The 11,920-nt window shown below is 41.2% G+C and overlaps 1 protein-coding gene across 1 annotated transcript; it reads right to left on the bottom strand.

Annotated features, from left to right (window-relative positions):
• Nucleotides 1-5,500: 5,500 nt before the first annotated feature.
• Nucleotides 5,501-8,958, bottom strand: LOC134088995 (arrestin domain-containing protein 2-like). The gene is made up of 7 exons (XM_062543243.1): nucleotides 8,611-8,958; nucleotides 8,460-8,501; nucleotides 8,259-8,319; nucleotides 8,006-8,153; nucleotides 7,784-7,880; nucleotides 6,612-6,871; nucleotides 5,501-6,045 (listed from the first exon to the last, which is right to left on the bottom strand). Exons 1-7 carry the CDS (start codon nucleotides 8,867-8,869, stop codon nucleotides 5,857-5,859), a joined length of 1,056 nt encoding a protein of 351 aa, XP_062399227.1. The 5' UTR covers nucleotides 8,870-8,958; the 3' UTR covers nucleotides 5,501-5,856.
• Between the last annotated feature and the right edge of the window lie 2,962 nt (nucleotides 8,959-11,920).

Raw genomic sequence — 11,920 nt, 5'->3', positions numbered from 1 at the left:
ATCATACATTCTAAATGTTGTTGTTGCTTAGAGGGACTTTGAGAACCTACAGTATACAGTAGGTCACAGCTTGCAGTGTGGAGGATATGATAGGCTCCTCATCCTCTTTCAGAACATCTTCTTTGTAGACATTCCATGCAGCTTTTGCACAACAAATCACACAGATGTTGTAGTTAGGTTGGATGGCAGCATGTTCTGACAATCTGTCAAAATGTACAGTCCAATAGGAGGACAGGTGAGTCACACAGTGGATAGGACATGTACAGCATGGGGGGGGGGCAACTGCACACAATACTTCTAGGCATAAACTCTCTTTCACACACACACACACACACACACACACACACACACACACACATTTCTGGTCAGGCCATTAGTGGTCCAGCTGGTTATCTTTCACATGATCCATGTGTTTATGAGTTCATGTTGTAAAAATGGCCTGCCTGTGGCCATTTCACTTGGACTTTGCTTTCAGGTTATGGGGACTTCAACAAGGCTTACCTTAAGTCTGTTCGACCTCACTTCCACCAGGATGTCACAAGTGCATGAAGGAAGAATACACAGGATGTGTACCTGTTTAAAGAGTGTGCACCTGTTTAAAAAGCGCCACTATAGTACAGTACCTGTACCCAAGACACCAAATCCAGCCTCCATGAATGTCTACGGCCCTGTAGCCTTAACCCCCATAGCTGTGAGATATCATGAAACACATCAAGTCATGCCTTCTATCCGATCTAGACCCATTGCAGTTTGCTTATCGCTCATTTCATTCTGACTCTGGGGGGGGGGGGGAGAATAACCTGCTAATCGACTTCATGGGTGACATGGGTGTGGATACTTGCATGCACAGCTGGATTATGGCCTTTCTGATGGAGAGATGGTACTGTAGGCAGTCAGATTAGGCTGCATAACATCTAAAACAACCACAGTGAGCACAGGATCACCACACGGGTGCGTGCACTGAGCCCCGTTACTGTTTACTGTTGCTGACTCATGACTGTGCTGCTAGTTTCAACACAAACCACAATATGAAGTTTACAGGCACCACAGTTGTCTGCCTCATCACCAACAAAAAACGTTTAAATCACTACATGGGCAGGCCCCAGGTTATGTATCAAACATGATAAACTCCATCACGAACACTAAGGTCTACATCCCGCGCGCGCCTGGACACACCCCGTTCCCACACCCAGAAGGGTGACCGTGCTTTCAGCATTCATGCACCACGCCTCTGGAACAGTCTACCACATGATCTTAAATCAGCATCATCTGTCACTGCTTTTAATTCTCTTCTTAAAACCTATTTATTCAGACTAGCTTTTAACAGTCTTTGAGTTCCTGTGGAACAATTGGATGTTGATGCCACATGTATCCTTGTCTATGTTTTCATGTCTTTCTCTGTTGTTTTGATTGTTGTCTGGAGGCATAAGCTGTTGTGTATGCTGAATTGTGTTAATCTGTGTTTTTTTACCTGTGAAGCACTTTGGCATGAAATGTGCTATACAAATTAAACTTACTTACTTACTTACTTACAACAATGATGTGTCCGCCTACAGGAAAGAAATGGAGCATCTAACAGCTTGATGCACAACACACAACCTTGCTCTCACCACCAACAACACCAAGGGGATGGTAATTGACTTTAGGAGGACTGGTCACCTGTATCTCCCACTGACCATCAGCGGCTCTGAGGTGGAGACAGGTCACAGCACTACGTTCTTCGTTGTCCATCTGACAGACAAACTGACCTCCAGTGACAACAACACAGCTGTCACCAAGGGGGCGTGACAACAGCACTGTCGCTCTCTGTGTAGGCTGAGGAATGTTGACATTCCCATCCCAGCTATGACTGTATTCCACAGAGGCGTTGTTGAGAGTATTGTCACTTGCATTTCTTCATGGCTTGGTAACAACACAACAGAGGAGAGACACAAACTGAACAGGATAGTGAGACCTGCTGAAAACAATCATGGGTGCTTAACCGGCACGTCTGCAAAAGTACTTTCACACAGCGTGATGTGTGTGCAGAGCAGACAGCATCATATCAACTCCACACACCCCTCTCATGGCCTGTTCATACTTATGCTATCCCGAAAAAGATACAAAAGCATCCAATCAACTCAGCTGTTAAACTCAGACTGCTAAAACAGAGAATCTGACTGCATATCAGGGAATGTTCCTTTTAAAATATTTTAGAATATATATTTTTTAATTATTATTCAAGTACGGTATTTATTGCAGCTAAGTTCTGAAAGCTCTTATTTATTTATTAGCACGTTATTTTATAGTCTTAATTGGTTCTGAACTCTTGAACTGGATGTGTGAAACATAATGTCATTTTAAGTGGCACAAATAAATGAATATTAAATCTTGATTCTTTATCCAAAGTGTTACAGTTACCTGTTTGTGTTCCCTAGAAATTGAAGCCATAATCGGTGTTGTCAGCCTATCCTCCAGGCTCCCTCAGGTGACCCTCCTCCCCACCTCCCACACCTTCCCAGCACTTTCCCATGCCTTGTTTGGCAGCTCATTATATACTACCACAGTAATGCCATATACCAAATGAAAGCTGAGACTCGAGAGAATACGGACATGTAAAGTTTCTCATTAATAAACTTTGTGTGTAAAATGTATGTTTATCCCAATACAGTATATAAAGTCTATAAAATGTTCTACCTTTTGCCCAGCTCTAGCAGTTCATCTCACAGTCAATCTATTGATACCCAACAATTCTACTGGGCCTCAGCTTTCAGAAGAGGATAGGCACTTGATTTTAAGTCAAAGTGTGTGGTCCCAAACTCATTTTAAATAGGCGTGGAATGTGTCAGGGGTTTTAACTGTCGCTCTAGGGACTCCACCTGGTAAGATAAGCTAAGTATGTCACATCTGCCCTACATTAGTAGTTTATGTTGTGTAGTAAACTTGTCATTCTTTGTAAAGCCCTGTCTTTTCCATGTCACAATGGCTAACAGAAACTATAACAAGATCTGAACCAAGGCAAGAGTAGAGTATCTCATTTAAGACTTACTACAGTTTATATTTGATCAGATTAAGTATTTAGGTATTAGGTATTTTCACCACAAGAGGGCTGGCTAGTGCATGTAGTCATATCAAAACACAGGATTTCCCTAACAACCACAAACATTGCAGCAAGACATGAATTGTAAAATCATAAAATTACGTTCTCTAAAAAACTCAATTACGTTCTCCAAAACTCAAACCGAAAAAGCACTGATATCATTAGTGTTTTATGAAAACATAGCGCACCTCACAATTTACAAGTGGCAAAGCGCGTCCTGTCTGATTGGGCCTGAATTAGCGTAGCTGTGCGGCCAGATGATGTAATTAAGGGTACAGCAGGCCTCCATTACAAAAATGGATTTCATAGGTTGAGGCAGTGAGTGAGTTGTAAAATGATATTTTGTTTGTTTGTACTTTAAATAGCGGGAGGGGGAATGAAGTATTTGTATTATCTGTGGAAAAACAAGTTGCTATAGGACCTGGAAACTTCATTATCAGCACATAATTGCATCAGGACTTAACAACCAGATAGACTATCTGAACAGGTTGCACCTCTTAGTGTAGGAGTAATAAGTCAGTGTCAGTCAATGAGCAAAGCCTGCTTGAGTAAATTGAGTCATAGAAAAAGTGTTTTATCTATATAGAAATGGAGTGGGAATACGGTACATGTGCATGCTCTTACGTCACTACAACCCTGCTGTGCCCCATCAAGATATGTATTTACACCTCAAGTAAGCACTGTCAATTTTTAAAATGTCCACCACACGTGGGATTTTTTGTTTGCTCTAAAAAAAAGAAAGACCAGCTAATTCCAACGTCACTCAGCAACCGAAGGATGACATCAGACAAATGTGCAGTGGTCTCTTTTTTTCCCCAGCACTGTATACAGTATAATAGCAACAGTAACAGAGGGGGTGGGACTTCCTGTAGGTAAGCTGCGTAGGCTGGTGTACAGTATGTGAATTCTAGGGTCATACCAAACGTGCAGTCTTCATGTGTTAAGGGCTTAATTGAGATTGGTCTGTTTTACAGCAGTTATTTCAAGATTTGCACAAGGAGGCGACAATGGAATTTGAGGTTTACTGTATGTCCATTTTACATACTAAACTGCCATTATTCCGCTGTGTCAGGTGGAAACACATTTTTTTTATTTTATGACTATTTTTAAAAACTGTCTTGATTAGCTGAATCACATCTGAATTGAAGCCATTCAAAAACAGTGGACATTTTTGTTTCCATTTTTTGGCGGAAAACTTATATAAATAAATCCTTATATTTCTCATTGTTGTGTCTTTATATTACAAAACCATATGTAATAATAACTGTTTTAGGATTGTAATAAGCCCTGCAAGGCCCCAGGTTCCAGTAAGTTTTCAGCTGTTCTAGAATCACTAAAATCTATGGATTCTTGGGGCGTATTGCTCAATAACAAGCTCAGCTTGTTAAGAATTTGGACAACTACCAGTTGACTGAGATTAAAGAGTAAAATAACTGATCAGATGATCCATGCTGAATCACCTGCAGTGTATTAGCAGATGTTATCTACCTCAACTGATTAGTCTAGCCAGTGTTGCCGATTCCCATTTGTCTAACATGTCATTATTTATGCAGGTGAGCTGTTTGTTGTCACGGGTTAGGATGAGTCAGTATGTGATTGTGTCAATCAACATGACAGGTGTTGTAATGATGCTATCACTGAGATAAATGCTGCCGAAATGTATCAGAAAATTCCATTGCCTACAACCCATTGAAATGACCCTCTTGTTATCAGGGCAGTGTTTATTGACATGAGTCATGTGTTTGCAGGTCAGAGTTCATTGCTCTGAATGAACCATGTGACGGTGTCTCCTTATGGCTCTATTGTGTGGATGTGAAAACTGTCAAAAGCATTCAGCAATAAACAAATATGCATTTTTGACAGCAAGGACAAATGCACCTGAACAACATAACATAAATGTTCACAACATCGCTGGGATCAGAGGTTACTTTCCAACCTCACAGGGCACAAATCTGTCAGAGTATACACTTTGCGGAAATTCACAGTGGCGGTTCCATCAACCTGGTCTGCCATGTTGACAGATGAACATGATTTCAATGGTTGCAGCTGCCTTTCATGTTTCACACTTTCAACTGTGTGGTTGTTGTGGAATCATTCAAGTTACCGCTTCAAGTTTTGGAAGACTAGTCTCACATCTAAAGACAAGTCATAGAGTTTTAAGTCACAGACTAGTCTGCCCTGCTATTAAACAAAAGTATGAAGCCATCACTTGCATCGAGATTACCCGTGCCCACTTGAATCCACCCAATGGGGTAGGTCAGTGGGATATACTGGAATTGTATCAGATGAGTGGAGATGTTCATGCTGGGTTATTTATCAAATATTACCAAATTGTGTCTCTTACTGCCAGCCTGGGTGTTAATGCAAGTGCACTTGTTCTTTCTAGGTTAGTCTGCTTATGGAGATTCACTGTATCATGTGTGAATTACAAAGTCCTTTTATTATTTGCATAGTATGTACATAGTAAAAGTAGCGGAGCTCTTATTATCCCCATAATATTATGTTTAATTGGCCAATTTCTGCTAAACATATGCCACTGTTTGTACAATTTCATAAGTAGTTCTTCCTTTAGCTGGTGAAAAATCCAAAAATGTCACATTAAATTTCACAATGGCAATATGACACATACAATTCATCTTCACTATAACAATAGCATCAAGTAAATCACAGAAGAAAACACTAAATGGGGCTGCAGAATTTCCCTTCATTTTTGTGGAAAAAATAATGTTTCCCAACATTATATTTTACGATGAAATGATGAAACCAGCACAAACAAATTATGCACATGAACTCCCTGATGGGTCGGGTAGGGTTGGGTATAGACTGTAAGCATTGTAGAGGGGAGGTGGCTCTGCTCTTGCCCAGGCCTCTGATGTCGCTGCTCCATCTGTGTTCTGTGGGGCAGCAGTGATGACCAATGGAAACTTCATCTCTGGATCTTTGGAGTACTTGATATCCAGATAGACCTGAGAGGTTGGAATAATCGGTGGGTCAAAAACAATTAAAAAGTACATCCCATTTACTGTTCAGCTATTACAACAGTGCATCTGAATAGCATAACATGTCTAGGAACATAATATGGAGACAGTCCAATCCAGATAAATGTTCCACGAAAAATCATTCATAATTTCAAACCTACCCATGTCAAGTCATAAGGGCCCGAGCTCTGGCGGTGCAAAGCTATTATTGTTTCTGTAAGGATTGTTATAGTAGTTTGATTTGAGGGGTCGCTCATCGCAATAGAACTTCACAAACAGTGAAGCGAAAGTCAGCAAGTAATGCGTAGCCATGCAACACCTGCAAGTGCAACCTTCAAGTTCTATTTGATGAGCTATTTGTTTTCTCACCGGAAGCCAAAAAACAGTAACAAAATCATTCTAAAAGGCACATTGTGTTTGCATTATCAAATTCAACACTTTTCCACACTGGGTGTACTGTAGGCTACATGAATTCATAATTGATTAACTCATAATGACACTGCATAAGTAATAAATACAATTCACGTTAATTTGACAATGACATAAAGGCCTACCTTGAGTCTGTATTCCACACTAAGGACCTTGCAGTTGGAGAGGATTGAGGGAATGACATCGGACGGGATACTTAGTGTTTTGCTGACGATTTGATTTGTTGATGGCTCAATTGGCTCTCCTTTCTCTTTGAGGATGTCTTTAGTGTGTACCCGTCTCGATTTCATTGCAAAGAAACTTTGTTTCTGGTATAGGCAATATTTGGGCGTAATGGCACGAGAGGAGTTGTTCTGAATTTCTGACATAATCTTCAGTTCACCTCCTGTAGATGATAAAAAGTGTACAATCATCATAACATTTTTGTTTTAAGAGTGCTACAGGTGCAACCTCCAAAGTCTACATCAGGCTTACTAAATGATGCAGTAGTGTCTGTGTTTTTGTATGTAATTACTGTGAAATTATGTTTATTTCATTATGTCAGTCATTATAACATATTATAAACAAACATAAACAATTACAGAAAATATAATATTATCTAATCCCCAACTATTTTGATGAATACATGTGCATAATATAATTCATATAAAAAGTGTTGATAATGGCCGGGTTTCCCAGATTCGTTAAGAAGCTCTTATAAGTGCTAAGAACTTCTTAGGAGCGCTCTAAGAACATTCTAAGAACGTTCCTAAGAAGTTCTTAAAGCACTTAAGAGCTTCTTATCTGGGAAACGCGGCCCATAACAGTTGCTGTCAATGCTGGTTCAAACCTCCATGGGGCCCTAGGCAAAATCCTGCTAAGGGGCCCTCCTACTTGAACTCTGGTTAAAAAATCGAAGTGTGTGCTTAATATGTATGTTTAACTGAGTGTGTGTACACAATAGACAAAAAAAAACATTATTGTCTGATGTGTAGTAAAAAAGGCTGGTTAGATTTAGAAGATGCTAAACACAGGACTGGATACCACATAAAGTTACATCATTGTCCTCCAATACACCTGTTTTCTTCAGGAACCAACATGATGGCTGTGGTCTCTGGGGTAAGGTTACTAAGGGTGTCTGGTTGCCCTCGTGGGTTGCTCTGAAAACTAACTGAAAACTACAGCTAATAAGGGTTTTAGTTGTGTTATGTCTCTTTCCTTGAAAGTGATTCAGTAAATGCAGTAAAATTGTCTCATAACAAGAGTTTTTCCAATAGTGATCAAAATACAAATCCAGTGCACTCTACATTATACCTACCTTGGTAATATTTCATGCCATCAATGTTTACATTAACAGAGACATTTCCAGAGTTAAGAAACCTTAACTTCTTGCCTGCAGTCCCAAACTGAGACTCCTGTGAATAAAATTAATGCCAAAGGAAATCAATGCCAAGGAAGTGTCTGTTTTTTAACAGTGAAGAACAGACATAAGCAACACAACGGTTGAAGACAAAGAGGAAAGAAGTTCTGAAATATTCACTTTCATATCTGGAACATGCACATCTGTCTTAGACAAAAAAGTGAAGTCAGTTTTGTCTTTGGTAGACATCCGCATGGACCTGTTCACTTTTGCCTCTAAGAAGTAGACCACTTTTCCAGCTCCACCTTTAAAGGATGATGGCATGTCCCTGTGTACACACATTAAAAGGACAGTTATCCTTAGCATTTAGTATTCCAATAGATTTGGCTCTATTTATATTCTATTAATTGAACAATACTTGATACAGACTTACTGATGAGGTATTTGAAAAGAGAATGGATACACATGGCATCCTGGAAGAACAACGTCAGAATCTGAATAGACAGAGAGTGTGGGTAGGTAAATAATCCTTAATTTCTGCATCAGCCTAACGGGTCCGTGTATGCTTGGTTCATTTGATATTCAATACAGTTTTCTGGTGGCGGTGTTGTGCTGCTGTTTTCTGTAAACTTACACATCTCTGATTGGTCTTGCAGAAGTGAAAATCCATCGTTTTCTGTGAAAATAATTCGTAGGCTAGTGATCACTTTCTTAAGATCTGGACATTTGTCTTGTCTAACAAGCATTTTACTAGGACTAACATTTCGTTTGTAAATTAAAATTACCTTTATGTTTCTTCTCATGTATGAAGAAATGTTCCGACTTGAAGAGGGTTTCTTTGTCGTGGAAGACAATAACAGCTTGTCCACACTGTTGAGTCCACAAGACACTTGCTCTACCTTTTGCTTTAACTAAAAAAGAATTGATCGTAATTTCCTTCTCAACTTCAAGAGTAACACGCCCAGAAATATAGTCACCACTACAGAAAGTATTCGTCTCGTTAATTGCGTCGTATGTTACGGACAAGCTCTTAATCCCACTCATTTTTTGAAAGTTGTAGGTAGGTTAAAACCAGTCGTGCACATCAGAGGTAAACAAATCGACATGCAGATGAGGCAGGTGCTTTTGTAGACTCGCCCTCTTCCTGGAAATTGAATATAGGCCTATGTCAAGGTACGCAATCGGGAAAAAGATGGCCACGTGACTGTCATTAAATCGGAGACGTAGCCTAGACCCTGCTTCGTTAGATTTGTTATGGCTGCGTAGCAAGTGTCAAAATTGGAGGAATTATGTGCAGTTCATGCAAGAAATGAAAAACCAGCGTTGCTAGTGCTGACATATTATTGACATGCAATAGGCCTAATTGGAAATGAAAATATATAGGCTACTGCATTGTAGTCTAGGCTGCACATCAGTAATTTTTTGCAGGTTCACTGGCACACTAAAGTCCAAGCCAAGAACATGAATGAAAGCCTTCAGTTTAGGACTAGGTCCTTGAATGGGCAATTGAGCCAATAGGTCATGCCAATCTAAAATCACAATCTTAATTAGATTAATTAAAATAAAACAAATTAAAACTTAATTTTTTATAACATCATCAGGCAGAGGGAATTAATATGTAGGCCTACAGACAGACAGACAGACACACAGACAGACACACACACACACACACACACACACACACACACACACACACACACACACACACACACACACACACACACACACACACACACAATATAGGATATCAATTAGAACACTTACATGGGGCATATAAAACACAAGCAAGGTGACAGAAAACATTGGGAAAACCATGCAGTTTTGTTCTCTGAGGATGCAGTAGCTCTGTCCTTGATGCTCAGCCACTGGTAGAACTTCTCTCTCTGGACACTTGGGTGCACCAAACTGGCAGAGCATCTCACTGACCAAGACGTCAGCTGTCTTGGAGATGTACACTGGATTGGAACCAAAAGCACCTTGGACCACTTGCTTTATACTGCTGTTTCAAGAGCAGAAATGTTATCCCAAACTTTTTGAGGGCAGTTGTTGACTCAAGGCTGTTGCTGACCCACAGTTACCTACTGTATGCCTAGACCTGGGAAAGGACAGGATCTTGCTTGGGTGCTTGGGTGTTGTATAGCTGCTGTGTGAGTCTGTAGTGTCTGCTGAAGCCTGGGTCACTGCTGTCTCCAAGAAAGGAGGTGAGGGGCCCACTCGCTACACTAGTGAATGACCAGGCCCACTCCCTGCTTCAGTGGATTGAGGAGGGTTATCTGCATGTGTGAGTCATCATGTAACAGTGGAAATCTTCATGGCATGTGTTGTAACAGGCTATCAGTGAGATACTGACGTCAGGTCATAAGATCACATGGCTACAAATGGCTATCATGTGACCATAATATCCTGTTTCCATAAGGCACTTTTGTGCACATGTGAATGTCAACTGTTGTGTAATTGTGAAAATCAGTTATGGTAAAAAACGATTGTGCACATCCCAAGTCAAGGTGCAGAACACAAAATGATTCGTAAAAAGTTTGCACACTTTAAATCCTTCTTTTTAGTTTATTTTCTTTTGGCACAGAATAACGTTTCCACCGTGTGATCTTCTTCATATTGTGAAAACCACTCATCAACAAATAAATGTAGTTTTTTTTTTTTTTTTTTTTTTTTTTTTTTTTTTTTTTATACAGACATAAAACATATACAGACACAAAACATATGACACATAAGGGGAAGGGGGTACTGAAATGATATATGCATGTAGCTAGTTTGTGTGTGTATGGTAGTGTGTGTGTGTGTATGCGCATGTTTGATTGTATAGGCTGTTCTGGCTGAGGAGTACACATATGGAGGTTTGGTTAGCATGGTTTTGGTGGAGGGGGGGGGGGGCGCTGCTGAGGATATAGTAGAGCTTAGTGCCAAGGAACGAGATGTAAATGCAGGTGAGGAGATGTAGATGAGGATCTCCAGGCCACTCCGGCCCCAGAGAGAACAGACCCGGGGGGCGGAGATGCCAGAGGGCACCCCATCCCTGACCCACATAAGGCCCCATGCCCACCACCCCCCCAGACGATGTCACACCCGGGGCAACCGGATCCGACCAGGCACACCTCACTGTTCCTATGTGTGCCTACCATTGTCTAAATGCATTAAAAGAGGTTAGGTGCAGATGGGGAATCTTATTACAGGTTCCCCTCATGCATCTTCCTCATCCTGGCTTTGTGGTGTGTACCGCTGTCTAGAATGTGGTGCAATAAAACAGGTGTCGTGCGCCCACATAGGGCCTCTTCAGGCCCCCTATGGTGCACCTCACCTGGCCTTACTCTGGATGTGTTCTTGTGGGTGGGGGTTGGAATTGTGAGCATCTAGCATGTGATGCATTAAAAAGCGAGGTGTGTCATGCAGAGCGGACCCAGGTGGCCCCTGGGCAGCCAAGAGCCCGAGGAGAGCAGGGGGCACCTGACCTGAGGGTCTGAAACCTACACAGGGCAGGGCGGGGTAGATCAGAGGAGAGCCACGAGATTAAGTGTAAGGTCAGGCTGGGAGAGGAAGTGGGGGCGGGGGATGGGAGCGGGTGGGGGCATTAGGTGGTTGATTTCCATTTCCACTCCATATGTGTATGTTACAGCACTGGACAGGGTGGGGTTGAATGTGTGTGTGTGGGTGTGTGGGTGTTGGGTGCTCATCGGATCAGGGTCTCAGACAAAGAGTGCCAGTGAAGTTATAGCTGTAGAAACTTAGACAATGATGACCAGATGGAGATGCTTTCCTGCGAGTGAGTTTCAGATGAATATTGTGATATTTCAAATGATATATGGTCTAACAACAGATTTTTCCAAATAGAGATGTGAATTTTTTCTTTTGTTTTCCAGTTCATGAGGATTGTTTTCTTGGTGACAGCTAGCGCAACCAGCAAAACTGTACATTCTAAGTTGTTCAGGGTGACTATTGATGTGTCCCCAAGCAGACAGAGAGATGGCGAGATTGGAATGTGGCAGCCAAGGAAGGTGGAGAGGAGCCCAGTGATCTTTTCCCAAAGTTGTTTAACAGGAGTGCAGTACCAAAGTGCATGTATGTAAGTGTCTGGGCAATTTT

This window comes from Sardina pilchardus, chromosome 8 (genome assembly GCF_963854185.1).
Source record: "Sardina pilchardus chromosome 8, fSarPil1.1, whole genome shotgun sequence".
Lineage (NCBI taxonomy): Eukaryota > Metazoa > Chordata > Actinopteri > Clupeiformes > Clupeidae > Sardina > Sardina pilchardus.
Note: the sequence above shows the minus strand (reverse complement) of the source record. Positions and strands in the feature narration are given on the sequence as shown.